The sequence below is a fragment of the Charadrius vociferus genome, unplaced genomic scaffold (genome assembly GCF_000708025.1).
Source record: "Charadrius vociferus isolate BGI_N301 unplaced genomic scaffold, ASM70802v2 scaffold142, whole genome shotgun sequence".
NCBI classification, from domain to species: Eukaryota; Metazoa; Chordata; class Aves; order Charadriiformes; family Charadriidae; genus Charadrius; species Charadrius vociferus.
Window position 1 is genome coordinate 575,983 of NW_009647025.1, and position 17,161 is coordinate 593,143.

The following is a 17,161-nucleotide window of genomic DNA, read 5'->3' on the forward strand; positions in this document are numbered from 1 at the left end:
TTGCTTACCGGAGATGGGCTGGGTTTCTCTCCGAGCTCGTAGGGCGTGAGCCGGCAAAGGCTGCAGGCTGGCCGATGGGTGCGCCCTGGTGGGGAAGAGGCGGTTGGGGAAGCTTGCTGCTTCCCCGGCACAGGGAAATAATATGCCTCGGAGAGCGGGAACCGTTCTCAAGATGAGGGTCTTTTAATTGGAGTGCTCGGAAACGTCCCATATTTCTCTGGATTTTATCCCAAGTCTTGGTTGGTTTGGGGGGGGGGAGGCTGCGAATTTCTAGAGTGTTCTTAATTTCTGAGTAGGTAAAAGACAAAGGAAGATGCTGAAGACTTGCTTCCTGATGATCATGAGAGTCTTGCAGTTCGATACTTTAGGCAGAACAGTTGAATGAGAATTACCTTAATCTGTGGCTGTGACATACTTGATAAGGGCAACTTTGATACAACGGTTATTTCTTTCAGAAAGCTGCCGTTATTCGTCCAGAACAAAAAATGTTACATCGTTTGAAGTTGAGAGCGAAAGTCTGACTTTTCGTTATTCCCATTCTACTACCGCTTTTTCAATTTCCAGATTAAGTGGCTATGCTTGTGGGATAGAGAAAAACTTGCCACGGTCTGAAGGAAAAGGTTGATTGTATCTTTTTCCTATATGAAGTTGGCAGAACATCCTTTAAACAAGCCACTATGTTAGAGGTTTCCTGTTACTTTAGTAGTGACTAAAAGGTCACTTTTTACTTTCTTAGTTACAGAACAAATGTTTTGTTTCAGTCACAGATGTAAGTGGGGCAAAAAGATGTGTTACTAATTGATATATGGTGATACCGTTGTTCTATATCCACCTAGAACTGAGAAGTAGATGAGAGTGAAGTTTCATGGTGTGACTTGCTGCTGTGGAAAGAAACAGTGCTACCAACCTCTGCTAGCTACCACCACTGCTCTTCTGACCTCAGTGGTGTGTCCACCATCTTACCAAGCCAGCAGAAAATTATTCTTTTTGTGCTCTGTTAGTTTTGCCAGGTTAGTTAGCTGAACCAGCTTGGAGAGAAGAGTGAGGTTTGGCACAGATTGGATTTTTTATAGCAGCAAGCCATTACTAGCTTAGTTAGGCTGAAATCTAGTCCTAAATCAGGTCGCTTTATCTCGAGTTTCTGAATCGGAGGTTCTTGGCACATTTTCTTGTAAACCTGAATCATCCTGAAGTTGTAAAGCTAAAACTTTTCTTCTTTTTTCTTTCATTTATTCAGTTACTGCTGCATCCGCTATTGCCAACATTGTGAAGAGTTCTCTTGGGCCAGTTGGTCTGGATAAGATGTTGGTGGATGATATTGGGGTAAGCTTTCTTAAAGAAGTGTCAGGAGGACTGGTATTACTGTGTAAAAGTGCTTCCACTTCGTGTGCTTCATAGGATGCGCATACCTGGGGTTTTTTTCATGGTTTTGAGGGGTAGGATGAAAGCTGTGATAAAATTGGGCATCAGGTAATGTATGCTACATCATTTTAGTTTAATCTAGTACCGTAGTTGATGTGGCACTGTTGTCTCCTTTCTACATGTAAGTTCCTGTGACCACTTGCAAGTATTGGTCAAGTTCACAGGAATATCACCATAAAGTTAGGCCTTGTGATGGTGATGACTTACATATCCTGGTCCCACGTTAGCAGAAGTAACACAAGAAGAATTCAAATAATCCGATAACAATTTTAAAGCAGTATTTCCTATTTTAAAATATTTCGAGCAAATGAGGAAAGTTTGCCATTTTACAGGCTGCTGTAATAAAATACTGTATTAGAGGGTGGTCACCACACTGCTGCTAATCCAGTATGTGCAAAACATTTGACAAGCTTCTGTAACAAAAAAAACATCTCTGATAAAAAGAAAGTGGTAAACATTTCTGTTAGAATGGGGACTCCTGGTTAAAAAGAAGCAGTAAACATTTGGTATAAATAGTTATTTTATGGACATTCACAAAGAATAATTAACTTTCATTTGCACAAACATTACGAAGCACAACAGTAAAAATATAATAGAAATATATCTCATATTAACATTTGATTTCTGAAAATTAGGATGTGACCATTACTAATGATGGTGCAACCATTCTGAAACTGCTAGAAGTGGAACACCCTGCTGCAAAAGTTCTTTGTGAGCTGGCAGACTTGCAAGACAAAGAAGTTGGCGACGGGACAACCTCAGTGGTACGTAGAAAGTTTTACAGGCAGATACACCAAAAGTTGGTGTTTTGTTATCACAGTGCAGCTTTTGATTTATCTGTTACGAATCTTGATGCAATGTGGATCAACTTTACAGAACGAAAAACCTTGCAGTTGGCTGAATATAAATAGCTTTTTAAAGGAGCTTACAGAATAAAGCAATTTGATTTGTGGTTTTTTAGAGATGCTAGTTTCCATACACAGCTGGTGCTCTGGAATGGGATTTGCTTACTGCAGTTTCATCATGTATTTTTTCCTTTCTTGAAGGTTGAGGATAGATTCGAAAGGAAAGTTCTTAATTTTTAATAACCATGAGAAATTAAACTGTTAGGACTAATAAGGATGCTGCGTGTTGAAAATTTGCCTGAGACTTTTGACAACAGGGGGAAAGGGGCTAGAAACAGGTGGCTTTTACCTGATGTCAGATACTATTTATAATTCCTGGTTGCAAGTACTTGTTTCCACTGAGTAGACATTGGACAACTATTTGTGATTCTACTTTCCACTTAGTGGCACCAGGTGGTTATTTTGCTTGTATGGAATACGTGTATTTAGTGTTTGTATTTCAAACAGGTAATTATTGCTGCAGAACTTCTAAAAAATGCAGATGAGCTAGTGAAACAGAAAATTCATCCTACCTCCATTATTGGTGGATACCGACTTGCTTGCAAGTAAGAAACTAATACAGTTGAAGTTGCATTTTTTAAGGTACAATAACTGCATGCTTTTTGTTTATTTCTGTATTTGTGACTGCATTAATACAGACTTCTTGGTGCAGAGTGGATACAGCAGTTTGGTTTGGGGGCATTTTGGTTTGGGGGTGTATTTTCGGCTTCTCGTGTTGGTTTGGCATTTTATTTATTTATTTTAAATTTCTATAGTCTCACATAAAAATGTCACTTTACTGTCCTAGAGGATATATTGATTTCATCCCTGTGTTCTTTGAGATAACATTAAAAGGGCTGAAAACATGTAAGATTTTGGTCTTTGTGTGGGTGGAGTTCTTTACCAGTGTTTGTCTTTATCCTACAGGGAAGCAGTTCGCTACATCAATGAAAATCTCATTATTAACACAGATGAATTGGGCAGGGAATGCCTAATTAATGCTGCTAAAACATCAATGTCCTCCAAAATTATAGGAATGTATCCTTTTACTTCATCAGGTTATTTAAGTGAGGCTGATTGATTGGAGAGCTTGAGTAGCTAGGCTACTTCCCTTAGCAGGAGTTCTTACGAATGGGCTATAGTATTCAAGTTGTCATAACAGGGGTGGGAAAAACTTTTAACAGGTATTGCTAGCTGGCATGAGTAAACATGTTCAGACTCTTCCGTTTTATTGAAACCCAGTTAGGCACATCACAATAGCTTAGTGTATTGTTTCCTTAGTTAGTGAGACTAGATAAGGAATTGTGTGAATGGAAGAGTGTGTTACAGAAGTCAGGTACCTGAGGAGTGAAACTAGAGGAACGAACATTGCATTTTACTTCATAATCATAGGAAAACCTGCATTTTTAGCCTCTGTGCTAACAGGGGAATGCAGACTGACCACAGGAATAGGTATTTTTGTTAAGGAACAAAAGATACATAAAATGCAGGCATCACATTAGCTTGTCCTAATTTTCTTACCAGTGTATCAGCTTTAAGAATTACTCGTTCCTTTAACTGAATGGTAGAGAAAGCTAGCACTTCCATACCTTTCTGGAGTTCTTATTTGGAAAAGGTTTTTGGTTCTTAGTTTGGGTGCTGTCAGTGACTTCTTTTTTCTTAAGCATAATACTAGTTTTCTTCTTCAGTTTTAACCTTAACAGCATTGTAGTGATGGTGATTTCTTTGCTAATATGGTGGTGGATGCTGCACTAGCTGTTAAATACACAGACCAGAAGGGTCAGGCTCGGTATCCAATCAACTCAGTTAATGTTTTGAAGGCACATGGCCGCAGCCAAAAAGAGAGCATACTTGTGAACGGTTACGCTCTGAACTGCGTGGTGGGCTCGCAGGGTAAGAACACGCTATGTTTCACAAAGCTTTTGTATGAACTCGGTCCTCTTAGTCTTTCTGCATGGATCTTTTTACTTACTGCGTCAGTTGCAAAGCCTGCGGGTTTTGGATTCCAGAACAATTAAACAAGAATGCAGAAAAAACCTTACCACTTCACTGTGGTTTCTAGGTTAGGGTCTGCCAGCTAGTAGTGATCCACAAAGTGTTACTGTAGGTTCCCTAGTTCAGCATCAGCATGGTAACACTGTGATCTGGAACGTGAGCACCTCCCACATGAGGAGCCAATGTTGGGTTTATAGGGAACTGTTAGGTTTAGCAGAATGGTGTTGTGGTTAGGTAACCTGAAGGACGCAAGACTGGTAGGTCAGCTTTGTGTAATCATTCACGTTTTTGGGATGGGGCCTGTAAAAAGGTAACAGGGATTGTAGCTGAGGGGTGTTTTGTTTTTTTAAAAAAAAAAAAAAAAACACAAAAAAAACACCCTCTTTTTGAAAGTCTTTGTTAGTATTTTTCTGTAGTACGGCAGAACTGCAGGTGGAGAAGCAAACTGAATAGAAATCTGAAATGTGAAAGTAGCATTAGTTTTAATCTGTAATGCTATCTTGATGTTCTGTTAACTCAATTTGACAAAATTCTTTTTCGTGTTCTCTCTTGTCAGGTATGACCAAGAGAATAGTTAATGCAAAGATTGCATGCCTTGACTTCAGCCTGCAGAAAGCAAAAATGAAGCTTGGTGTTCAGGTTGTTATCTCGGACCCTGAGAAGCTGGACCAGATAAGGCAGAGGTGTGTGGAAGCTTGAGTGAGGCAGTGGGGTTTCACAGGCTTGTTTTGGTCTCTTCAGTTGAGGTAGCTTGAGGTAATTTTAGCTGAGTGCAAGAGGTAGAAATGTTTTAAATGTTAGCATTTCTCAATGATACCAAGTACTAAAGGTAAAAGTCTTCACTTCTGGAGGTAGAACTAGTATTAAGTCAGTTTGTGAGAAATCCAAGTATGTTTGTGCAATGGTTCCTTCTCCTTAGAGAGCTCTGCATTAAGATTTTGGGAAATGGGTTGACAAAATGTGATTGCAGACTTTTAAATACATTTTTATAACTTTGACTTTATATTTGTAGAGAATCAGATATTACCAAAGAAAGGATCCAGAAGATTTTGGCCACTGGTGCCAATGTTATTCTCACCACTGGAGGCATTGATGATATGTGTCTGAAATACTTTGTTGATGCTGGTGCTATGGCAGTACGAAGAGTTGTAAAAAAGGACCTTAAGCGGATTGCTAAGGCATCCGGAGGTATCTGTCCTTTTTTTTTTTTTTTTTAAGTAAAACCTGCTGTTGTTAGGGTATTAGTGACTAAGTTTCAAAACATGGCTTCTTAACATGCAAGTCATGCAAGGAGAGGATCAGTAGAGCCGAGTATCTCTTGTCAGGTTTTAACTTTACTGTTGCTTTAAAGTGGTCATTCTGTCAAAGTAGGTGAGTACTGTAAGAGTTAACTGCTGAAGATTTACAGTTGGGAAAAGAAATGCTGCTTTGCACTGGAAAGTCTGTCCTTTTGTGGAAATGGGAGCCAGAATCTATTTATTTAGAAGTCTTTATTAAGCACACTTTCATAAGCCTCTGTTTGGAGATTTGCGTTAAGTACCTTTGTTAGATAGTTCAAGACAAATGAACAAGTCCTCAATCATTAAATATATACTGAAAAAAAAATCTGGTCCTATACAGATTTTTATCTGTCAATTTTTAAATTTGCAAGAAAGCATTTTCATTATGCTAAAGCACAGGAACTTAGTATGTACTAGCTGTGGAAAAGTAAGTGCTGTAAAAGTTGATCAAAAAGAGCAGTATTGATTATAAACTGTGGAATATCGAATTGCTACCTGAGAATTAGAAGTTCTGTTGAATTTAAGGAAAAACTACTTATGCTGCTCTTATTTCCGTTTTCAATTTGTTTTTCTTTCTGTATGCCTGTTCTGGGAAGTTGGCAAAGGATGTGCTGGAGTTGACTGCTAATATCACTTTTTTGTTTGTTTGTTAAAGCAACCATATGTTCAACCCTTGCAAACCTTGAAGGTGAGGAGAGTTTTGAGGCATTAATGCTGGGACAGGCAGAAGAGGTGATTCAAGAGAGAATCTGTGATGATGAGCTGATTTTAATCAAGAAGTAAGGATCCTTTTTAAAAATACTCAGCTTTCTGTACACTTTCTACGAAGTCTGAGATAAAATTGCATTTATTTACTTCCATACTACCTCAGTGGTATGAGTAGTTACACGCATGGGAAAGAGGATACAAGTCCACTGCAAATTAGAGGTGAAAGTATCAGTATTTAATCTCTTGCTGGGGCTGGACCCATGTTTCATTAGCCCTAATGTATAAAACAATCAGATTGCTAGATAGACTTTACTTAAAATTTTGTTTATAAAGAATTTTTTCTAAAATTCTTTTAAATTGCGAGTAGAGATATTATTAGAGCATTCATATTCCATTACCTGGCTTTTAGTAGTGTAGTCTCACTGGCCTCCCTTTACAGACAGTTAAAGTGAAGGTACCTTCTGAGTAATGTCATCTCAATAAGGAGGTGCAAGTGCTGGTGTCACTGATTCAGCCATCTGTTTGGTAGGATGAATTGGACCACATTGTTGAAAGGGTATCCTTTTGTTGTTGTTGTTGTTTTTTTAATGGGTAAAAAGAGCAACAGTTACTAACTGTCCACACACATGGTATTTTCCCTTGAAGATGCCACTGCTGTCTGGTAGCTGAAGACTTGAGTATCGGTTTGTTTAACATGAGCATATCTTGGATATTAACTGTAGTGCTGTTTCAGTATCCCTTCTCAGTGTTCAACTTCCTGTAGCCTCATTTGTATGTGGATGAAATATTCTGACCGTGGCACTTGTGGCAGTTACGTGACTGCTTATACTGTAATGTTGGCAGTCATTAGCTCACTTGATAGCTATACAAAAGAGAACTTTATTAATACCTAATTACATTTTCCCCTTATTTGATGGCAAAACATCTTGTCTTTCATACTTTTGTCAGGTAGCTTTCTCTTAAGAGACTAAATTCAAACTAGTTTCTTGCATGTTAGAATTTAAATCTTGACTTACTTGATTTGCCGTGTTACAGTGTACAAATCCTGCAACAGTGCATAATAATGTTGATTTTCTTTGACACGTGGAAAGAATCTGGCACAACTGAACTTGGCTTTAGAAGAAAAAATTCAGCAAGAGAATAGTTTTAATCTGTATTTTGTTCAACACAGCTGACTTGTGATTCCTTTTCTCCCCTAGTACAAAGGCTCGTACTTCAGCATCAATAATCTTAAGAGGAGCTAATGACTTCATGTGCGATGAAATGGAACGATCTATACATGATGCTCTCTGTGTTGTGAAGAGGGTGTTGGAATCCAAGTCTGTTGTCCCGGGTGGGGGTGCTGTAGAGGCAGCACTTTCAATATATCTTGAAAATTATGCAACCAGCATGGTAAGTCTTGCATGAAGAAGTAAGAGTGTGTATGTGTTGGACTAGGACAATGTGAATTTCCAAGCATTTATTTTCTTCTAACTAGAAGTTGGTTCCATCGTTCATGAAAACCTAATCATCTTACAGAATGTAAGATGCTGCTTTAAAATGGAGGATAGAAGTTACTCTTTCTCTGATAATTAGTCTATATGGTTCTTTGGCCTAACAATAGGTTTTGCATGTGAAAAACCTATTTTGACACTCTAGATCATGGCTGTATTTTTTCTTCTTTTGTTGCAGCAGTTGGTTTAAAAACTTTTTGCTTTTTCTAGGGATCACGCGAACAACTTGCAATAGCAGAATTTGCAAGATCCCTCTTAATAATTCCAAATACACTGGCAGTAAATGCCGCTCAAGATGCGACAGATCTCGTTGCGAAGTTGAGAGCGTTCCACAATGAGGCTCAAGTTAACCCAGATCGCAAAAATCTGAAATGGCAAGTATCCATTTGTAGGAAGGCTATTAAAAGTGAAGTGGATTGGTGACTTAAGATGGAAAATTGTTCTGCCAGGTTACTGAACTGTGATGTGCATGTAAAAAAAGGGTGTAGGTTATCACTGAACTTTTCTCCCTCTGTCCTTCAGTCCTACGTATGTGTCACTGGGACCTAGTAGCAAACAGCATACTCTCAACTATATTTCTGCTTCTCCTACCTTTCCACATGACAATATTTCTTCTTTTCAGGATTGGTCTTGACTTGATCAATGGAAAACCTCGTGATAACAAGCAAGCCGGTGTCTTTGAACCAACCATGGTCAAAACTAAGAGCCTAAAGTTTGCAACAGAAGCTGCAATTACTATTCTTCGAATTGATGATCTTATTAAACTGCACCCTGAAACTAAAGAAGAGAGAGGGTGCTATGAGGATGCAGTTCACTCTGGAGCACTTGAAGAATAACTTAGCTTTTATTTATGTTTGTCTAACTTACACTTCTCACTCTTGTAACTAAAGTGTTAATAAAACAAGTGGTTAAACGCTGCTGCTATTTTCTTGTGAACAAATTAATTTGTGAAAGTGAGGTTGGTCCTTGCATTGAGAACTTAAGCTCTAGTGCGTGTTAACACCTAGAATCTAGTAAGCTTATTTAATATTAGGCAAAACCAGCAAACATAAGCTCCGTGATTAGCAGTTTATTAGTGAGCTGTAAGCTAGTTAGCACTAGCTGTTCATTCATCCACATTCATCTCTCAACGCACATGGCTATTCCCATTCCCCCTCCTATACAGAGAGCAGCAATGCCACGTTTTCCACCTGTTCGTTCCAGTGCATGTAGAAGAGTAACAAGGATGCGACAACCAGAGGCGCCAAGAGGGTGGCCAAGAGCAATAGCTCCACCTTGGATATTAATCTAAAAAAGAAAGAAAAATACAGAAGGTGAAGTTAAGAAATCATTTAACTAGCTTAGTTGAGTTTTAACATGAATGACTTCACTGGATATAGTCCTTGATTGTGAATAAGCCTGAAACCGCAACTGCCATTTATTTCAAGGAGAAACTGAACATGGCTGCAACAGCTATTAAAATTAGTATCTTATGAAAGGGGCATATCTTTACTCCAAAGATAAAAGTAAGGTGATAATTGAGGTGAATTCAGGGAGGGGAGAGTAATACCTGCACTTTTAGCCATCACTGGAAGAATACACTGGCAAATACGCTTTGAGCAGCAAGTTCAGATTCTGAAGTTAATTACAAGTGGGCTCAAGCAGTTACTTGGAGTTGTGCACAAATCTGCTGTGACAAAGCTGCAGCCTGTTGGGCTGGGAAGCGGCGTGCCCACTGGCCACGTACAGCTGCAGGAGAGTGGCATAAGGGAATGCCTAACAGGGTTCCTGTCCTTTTTGCTTACAGCAAAGTGATTGCAAAAGGACTGCTCTCACCTCTTCGGCATACAATCCAGATGCACAGAATGGAACAAATTTGAATTACAATTAGGCAAACTAATTATGGCCTCAAATATACAAATTACCTTTTCTGGGTTTACTTTCAGTTCTTTGGCTATTGCAACAGATAACGATGCAAAGGCTTCGTTAATTTCAAACAGGTCAACTTGTTCCAGAGTCCAGCTGGCTTTCTCAATCTGAGAAAATAATATAAATAGAGGCTTTATTATCTTTTAGGTTTTCCTCAGCACCAGAGGAAGCTTTTTATAAGACAAATCAGTTGATTTGAAGCCACCGCTTCTAAGAAGTTGAAGGAAACAGATTATAGCCAGTGTCAATGACAGAATTCTTGAAGACAACAGTCAAAATTTCACTGTCAGCAAAAGTCAGTACAATGTGCTGTAATATGTTGGCTGCTCTTTAAAAATCTTGACTAATTTTACACATGTAGTGGTGGTGGTCCCCTTAATAGAATCAGCACTGTTTCTAAAAGCATATTTTAACAGATTAAAAGCAAGTTTTCCAGGACGTAAGCCTGCTTCCATATGAGATTCTCTGCTTAATACAGATTTTTACACAGACAATAGTGAAGTGACCATTAGTGATGGGCGTCAAGTGTAATGTGTCCAGTCTCTCCTGCCTTGAAGTTGAAAGTTGCCCCTTGAAGCTTCTCACAGGGGACTGTGTTGGAAGATGGTTTGGTTCCCGTTTTCACTTGAGAAACCCTTGTTGTGCAATTGCCTCCTTGGGTACAGGCTTAGGCGTGTTTCACATATTTACATTTCTACTTTCACTTGCTCTAACAGCAGTGCCTCATCAGCAGAATCACCTGCAGCAATGATGTTTCACAACCAGCTAGCCAGACTGGTGCATCTCCAAGACTATCGACGAGGACAGCCTCTTTCTGTTAGGTATTACAGAGAGTATGGAAACCCTTCACATTCTGGGAAAAGTCTTATCTTTTAAAGATTTACTATGTTGTTGCAACATTAAAATGGATGATGTAATCATTCTCTTGCTATAAAGTGCAACTATGAAATTTTGAAGAGATAATTTCATGAAGGGTGTGAAGTGTTTGATAACATACATTACAAAGTTTACATTAAGTAAGTAGTGTGTGCCTTTTCAGAGTACCTATAAAACTATAGGTACTGTTAAATACAGCTTGTCTGTTCTACAATTTAAACTAAAAATGTGTATTGTATATACATTTATAGCATTCTTGATCTAAAAGAACAGTTTGAGATCTGATAAGAAAAAGCTTCAGCATTACAGTTCTGATTTTCCCGTTAAAAGCCACGGAGCTTGGGTGAGTTCAAGTCAGGCTGCTGCATTGCCAGGACATTTCAGAGATGAACAAAATAAGGCCTTCACACAGTATAAACAAAACTAAGGAGGAATACTAAAGCAAATCTGTTTTTACCAGCTGTACAAGAGCTTCTTCCACGCTCAGTTTTAGCAAATAATCAGCTGGGGTTGCCATGGGCTATGTCTATATTAGCAAGCAGCATAGTACACGGGAGCTGCTCACTCGGGGCATTTTATCTGAGAATCTTGTCCCATGGACTGAACACAGAGCACATCAGTGTGTGCAGTAACCGTCAGAGCATATTAGATGCGGTTCTGAAGCGCACCTTCTTGTTTAGTTTCATCTGAAAGTAATCCAATTTGCATGCTCCAACCCTTTTGCAGGGCAAACCAAAACACAAAGGGCACGGTAACATTTCCTAATGCAGATGCGCTCACCGGCCCTTCTCTCAGTGCTATACTACTGCAAACACAACCAGGCAGTAATCTGAAAATTAACCTGGCCAGACACAGCATCAGAACCATGTCATGGCAGGACCAAATCATCCCCAAATTAGCTTAGTATACGCATCCATGAAATTTGATCTTTAGCTTCCTAGGTTATCTAAGTGGCCTTTCACAAACCTGACTACTTTATGTTCTGAACTCCATTCATACACCTACACATTTATTTATTTTTTTCCAAACGAGCAGGCAGTAACCTGGTAGTACTAGAATCTTAATCTTATATACTGTCTGCTATTTTAAGTCTTGTTTTCACTTAGTTTATTTTTTCTACTAAGTTTTCCTTAGAACATAGAAAAACCAAGGCATGGCCAGAAAATGAAAAGTGATTACAAGCAAGAGTTTTTAAATAACAGATACATTGATAGATAAATAATTACTTACAGCTTGCTTTATTGCTGAAATGGGCCCTACTCCCATTATAGATGGGTCTATACCTGTCTGAGCCCAAGATACAATCCGAGCCAGAGGCATAAGACCTCTCCTAGCAGCTTCCGATTTCTTCATTAGAATTACAGCTGCAGCTCCATCATTTATACCTGTGGAATGACAAATAACTTTTATGTATTTGTTGGGTTTTATGGCTTTCACTGTACCACCTTTTCCTGCTTGCATAGGTTCACCATCTAGACAAAACAAAAATCGCAAATGTTTTATTGGTTTAGGTCAGTATTGTTCAGATCAGCCAAGTCTGACCTCTGACACAAACACTTAAAACAGGTAACACATCTATACTGCTCTAAGTGTGCCACCTTTGTGATTTCTATTCGAAAAGCAGCAGGTGGAAGAGTTGAAACACAATCTGAGAAAGAAGCACATCAGATTTATTAAGCAGACTTTGGAAGAGGCAGCATAAGGACCCAAGGAAGAAGTTTCAAAGCTGCCTGTAGCAGGAGAATCAGTCCCGCAGGAGTAACATTTTCGAACCTGAATTACGAAGTTTTCCTTTGTCCAGACCTGCACTATTAGAAACCGCTACACAGCTAGTTCTAAAAAGAGAGGATGTAGTTTCTCTGTTCCAGCCTATCAAATATTGCTGTTATTGTCCAAACAATTGCCTTGCTTCATAGACAGCAAGCAAACAAAAGACAACTCATCTGTAAAGAAATCCTCCACCGCAGTTATATTCCAGTTCTACCTATGCTGTCAAACACATTGCCATTTTCCGCTAAATGTATTCAGTGGTAACCACCTGGCACCCGACCCCTCGCAGAGACTCTGCCTTGAGCCACATGCAGCGACTCTTCTTTTCCATTTTGGTTTTCGCCAGGCGGACCAACCTGAAGCATTAGCTGCTGTTACTGTCCCAGTTCCGTCTGTCAGGAAACAGGGCTTTAACTTTGCCATTGTTTCCAAGTTGCTCCCATGTCGAGGATGTTCATCTGTTTTAACTTCTATAGGACCTGCAAAACACAGCGCTAAGACTCACAGTAGGTTCTAATTGCGTGCGCTTGTCTTGAACAGAAATCTGGCACAAGCAACAGGCTGATCGGGAATATATGTCACGTTCCTTTTAACCAACAAGCCATTCTGTTGGAGACAGCTTCCAACTCTGTGCAATTTGTTAAAAGATCCTTCCAGCTGCTTCTAGCAGGACAGACAGCTGGGTTTTCCGAGACAAACACTAACAACTACAATACTGTCTAGTTGTACAAAAGCAGGTCTTGTTCTTGCTGTTCATCTTCTTGCAAAAAGTAGTCAAGTGTCATTAAATATTATTATCTAAACCAGTATCAGGAAAGCCTTTCATTAATTTGTAACCGGCCTAATGCTAGAACTTTTCCCACGGGGTCTATTCAATACAAATGTTGAACAACTGATTCTTGATTTCTGTTTGGAAAATTCAGGTTTTGCGCCCACGTCACAAAGAGCTGAGGGAATTCCCTTGCTCTAGAAACAGACCTTTGGCTCAAGCACCATAATACGTCTGTTTATATCCCTAACAGACCCTAAGAGAAACACACATAATATATGTCCACCTGACCCCATTAATTAACTAGTAACCCTAATTTTCGTCACTATTGTTACTAGGTGGGCAAGGTTTGCCAGATCAACGTGAGTCTTAAGTTTGGTGCAGCAGGAGTCTAATGAAAGGAAAATACTGATTTTGGTACCATACCCAAGCCTATGTTAAGTGAGCTGTTTGCTTGGGTAGTAATTACATACCCAATAAAACAGTAGCATCTGCAGAGAGCTACATTTAGATATTCCACATTTGCATTGTTTCTCTCTTATTGGAAAAAATAACCACTGGAATTTGAAAAAAGAGAGCAACAGGCTACATGCTTACAGAACAGCTTACACAGAAGCCTGTATAACTGGGAAACCATCCACTGATCATAGCAGACATAGTAAAAAACAGATTTTTCTTTAAAAGCAGCTCTCACTATCTATTCACACCTACCTTTTTTAGAAGGTACAAGAACAGGAACAATTTCTTTCGTAAAATAGCCAGCTTTCTGTGCTGCCTCTGCCCTGTTTTGTGACTGTACAGCAAGTTGGTCTTGTTCCCCTCTGCTGACCTGCCACTGATTGGCCACATTTTCAGCTGAAATAGGAACAAAATGCAAATTGCCATCAGGAAATGCTTAATTCAAAGTTGTAAAATTGCAAACACAAAGGTAGTCACTCAAGTTTGTTGTAGCAAGCAGCTAAGCTTTTTGAACAGTTTTCATTCTGATTTGCTCGTTTTGTTTGCTCATGATTCTCTATTCGCTTTTGAGGGTGAAAATTTCCGTGCAGGATCTCCTCCCAGATGGTATATCAAGTTAAATACAAACGCAAGCAAGATTTTCTAGTTTATTGCTTTTCTGGATTATTATGCTCAGATCTCTGTACAGCTGCTTCAGCGGAGAGAACAGTTCTGAAGTTAGTGGGTTGCATAAGCAGAGTCTGAAAATGCAGTTGGCTCACTATCCTATCCAGGACACAATAACCTGAAGTTGCAGAACCACATGTATCCACAGTACGTTTCATGTAATTCCCCCACACACACTGTAAGTCTGTGCTGCTGAATGCTCTGGTTACATACAGGGATTATTTTGTTTATTTTTCCTGAAATTAAATTAAATCGCTCAGATGCCAAAGAGATGCAGTGAGATTAGCTCAGACAGGGAAAAAAAAAAAAAAAAAAAAACCAAAACAAAACAGTAGCTTTACAAACAAAGCAGAAAATGCCTTAAATGCCTTTCAATATTAGGGATTTCTTTCTTTTTCACAACTACAACTTAAGGACAGCTTGAAACACCTTACTTCAAGCTTCAGATTTCTGAAATTTCCCATAAGTGAATCCTTCCCCCCTTCTCAGTGAACTATTTCATTTTCTGGACTGTCATCCACTTACCTGTTATACCCATATGATACTGATAAAAAGCATCTGTAAGTCCATCAAGGATTATAGTGTCCTGCAAGGAAGCCTCTCCCATTTTCACCCCAGCTCGCATGTGAATGACATGAGGAGCCTGCAAAAAGGCATTCTGAAATAAGTTACTTGTTTCGTATTTCTAGTGCACAACACAGCCAGACAGCTGAAGAGGCAGCCTTGCAGCTGCAGGTAGCTACCCCAAATCTCAGCAGTCTCCCCAGCTGCCTGCTCCATCTCCCTCTGGAGTCTGCCAGCTGGCATGCTCTGCTTGCCCTCTGCATTTCCCCGGCAGCAGATCCCCAAGGAGCTAGCGTTTTGTCTCCACAGATCGAACCAATCGTCCCTGGGGACACATGGCCGCAAGTCCCCCATCCTACCAGTCTTCTCTAAGTGGTTCCCGATCCCGCTTTGCTGCTAGCGAACAGCAACATCACTGTGAGCACAGGCAGCTGGCGAGCCACAGCAGAAGAAGCCACTCCCTTGTTAGGCATCAGATCACCAGCCCAGTGCCATTCCTCAGTACAGCCTTGGGCTGAAAACCTTGAAATGAAAGCCCTTTCCTTCCTTTCCAAGCTCAAATTGCTTTGTGAACAATAATGTTTCCAGTTATTCCTTCTTTGGGCTTCTTGCAACACAGAAAAAAATGTCTATTGCCAAGCAAATCCTTCACCACAACAGGGCTAGATGGAAATTAAAATGGAATTTTAAATGTGGTGCATGTTTGTACAGCACCTTTTCAGTACCTAGGTGTTGTTTTTTTCTAAAAAAAAAACCAAAAAAACCAACCAAACAAACAAAAAGCGCTACTGAAGTAAATTGGTATATGTGTAAATTCAGTCCCAAGTGCAGAAACTGAAGGTACTCTTTCAATCTGCCTCCGGAGCGTAAGCCTAGAAATAGTCTTTCAACACAGCTTGATGCTGTTTGCTCCCAGTAAGCCAGCGCAATGCGAGTGCAATCGTCCGCTTTACCTTGCTCATGCTTTCCATGCCTCCCGCAACCACGATGCTGGAATCTCCCGTCAGTATGGACTGCGCAGCCAGACACACCGCTTTCAAGCCCGACCCACAGATCATCTGGCAGCTCCAGGCGGGCACCGAGTAAGGGATTCCTGCAGCAACACTCGCCTGCCGGACAGGGTTCTGGCCAGCACCTGCAGGAACAGGCAGCATTTTTCCTTAGTCTGTTCTTAAGAAATCAATGTCGGCCTTGTCAGTTTTCACAACAGGTACCCCGATTCCACCAAAATTTAGAGCTCGCTCCTTTTTTTAGTTGGTAGATGGAGAAGTTCCCAGCAGTAATCTGCAAACAGGAGCTTATCTACCTCTCTCATTTATATTGTTGATCAATGAAATATCTGCAAGATCAGGGACTTGCTACTGACAGTTTTAGATCTGCAGCTCTGCTTTTGATGGCAGGTCAGATGAAACACCAACTTCCAATTAGCACTAGCCTGTTGTACATATGTAAGATTTAAATTTTACACATTTAACTTGCTACTTGCTGAAGGGTCTCCTTTTGACATCTCCTGTACATCATGAATGGACAAGTTTTCCTAAAAGTTCCTGCGGAAACCAAAAGTGCAATTATGCAAGGACAGTCCGAACGCTTCCATTCTTTGTTGTAATCCTGGTGGAGAGAGTAGGAGCTCTATATTCAAAGAAAACATTCTTCATCTGCATCTTTCCAGGCCAAAGTAATGCCAGCTCTTTGTATGCAAAGAAATGGACAAGGAGAGCACATTGTTCAGGGAGCTAAAAATATACAGGAATCTGGATCATCATTAAGTAAGACAAAAATATTTATTTGCTTTATTTTCTTCCTCTGTCTTTAAAATACAAACCTGCCCCATGACTCTGCTGATTAAACATTACCCTGGAAAAAGCAGGGGACCTGTTCAAAAACAAACAATTCTCTATCAACCAGCCGCATTTTCATTAAATCAAAATATTTGTCTCCGAGCAAGTGGCATCACAGATCTTGCAGGTTGGTCTCACAGATAAGCGCAAATGCAGGCCTCGCTCTGAAAAAGTCTCAAGATTTATCATTACTTATGGTGTTAAATTTACAAGAGGAGGTGACCAAGGCAAGAGAAGGGATGCTGGAACAAAGGAAAGAAAGACTTTCACGCGTACACTGTGGGCTGCTTTGGGGATTTATAAAAACCCCAAAAACCAAAACCCTAAACTAGCCTCCTTCCCCAAAACCAGGCAACGGGTTTGGGCACCCAGAGTGGCGGCCAGGACACCGCTCGAGCCCCGCACCACACTCTTCACGGCACGGAACACCCTTCCGAAACGCGTAACCGGGGCCGTCCCGGTGGGGCAGCCCCGGAGGGACGAAGCCCGCCGGGAGGAAGAGCCATCCCGGCTCCCCATGGCCGCG

At 40.2% G+C, this 17,161-nt stretch overlaps 2 protein-coding genes across 2 annotated transcripts; one reads left to right on the forward strand and one right to left on the reverse strand.

Moving 5' to 3' along the window:
* The first annotated feature begins 2,047 nt into the window (after window positions 1-2,047).
* TCP1 (t-complex 1) lies at window positions 2,048-8,706 on the forward strand. Its single transcript, XM_009895517.1, has 10 exons — window positions 2,048-2,186; window positions 2,775-2,872; window positions 3,234-3,344; window positions 4,018-4,199; window positions 4,858-4,984; window positions 5,314-5,489; window positions 6,237-6,360; window positions 7,489-7,681; window positions 7,993-8,156; window positions 8,405-8,706. Exons 3-10 carry the CDS (start codon window positions 3,322-3,324, stop codon window positions 8,616-8,618), a joined length of 1,203 nt encoding a protein of 400 aa, XP_009893819.1. The 5' UTR covers window positions 2,048-2,186; window positions 2,775-2,872; window positions 3,234-3,321; the 3' UTR covers window positions 8,619-8,706.
* Window positions 8,707-8,796: 90 nt separating this feature from the next.
* ACAT2 (acetyl-CoA acetyltransferase 2) lies at window positions 8,797-15,948 on the reverse strand. Its single transcript, XM_009895518.1, has 7 exons — window positions 15,748-15,948; window positions 14,756-14,873; window positions 13,817-13,960; window positions 12,693-12,815; window positions 11,797-11,951; window positions 9,687-9,797; window positions 8,797-9,069 (listed from the first exon to the last, which is right to left on the reverse strand). Exons 1-7 carry the CDS (start codon window positions 15,946-15,948, stop codon window positions 8,902-8,904), a joined length of 1,020 nt encoding a protein of 339 aa, XP_009893820.1. The 3' UTR covers window positions 8,797-8,901.
* Between the last annotated feature and the right edge of the window lie 1,213 nt (window positions 15,949-17,161).

Bases quoted from the DNA above. Each gene is read 5' to 3' on its own strand.
- ACAT2 (XM_009895518.1), bottom strand. From the start codon at position 15,948: ATGCTGCCTGTTCCTGCAGGTGCTGGCCAGAACCCTGTCCGGCAGGCG. The intron at 12,816-13,816 runs GTAGGTGTGAAT...TGTGTTTTGCAG, and splicing joins TCTTGTACCTTCTAAAAAAG to GTCCTATAGAAGTTAAAACA. The intron at 9,798-11,796 runs GTAAGTAATTAT...TTATTTTCTCAG, and splicing joins TTTCAGCAATAAAGCAAGCT to ATTGAGAAAGCCAGCTGGAC.
- TCP1 (XM_009895517.1), top strand. From the start codon at position 3,322: ATGTCCTCCAAAATTATAGGAAT. The intron at 4,985-5,313 runs GTGTGTGGAAGC...TTATATTTGTAG, and splicing joins CTGGACCAGATAAGGCAGAG to AGAATCAGATATTACCAAAG. The intron at 5,490-6,236 runs GTATCTGTCCTT...TGTTTGTTAAAG, and splicing joins GATTGCTAAGGCATCCGGAG to CAACCATATGTTCAACCCTT.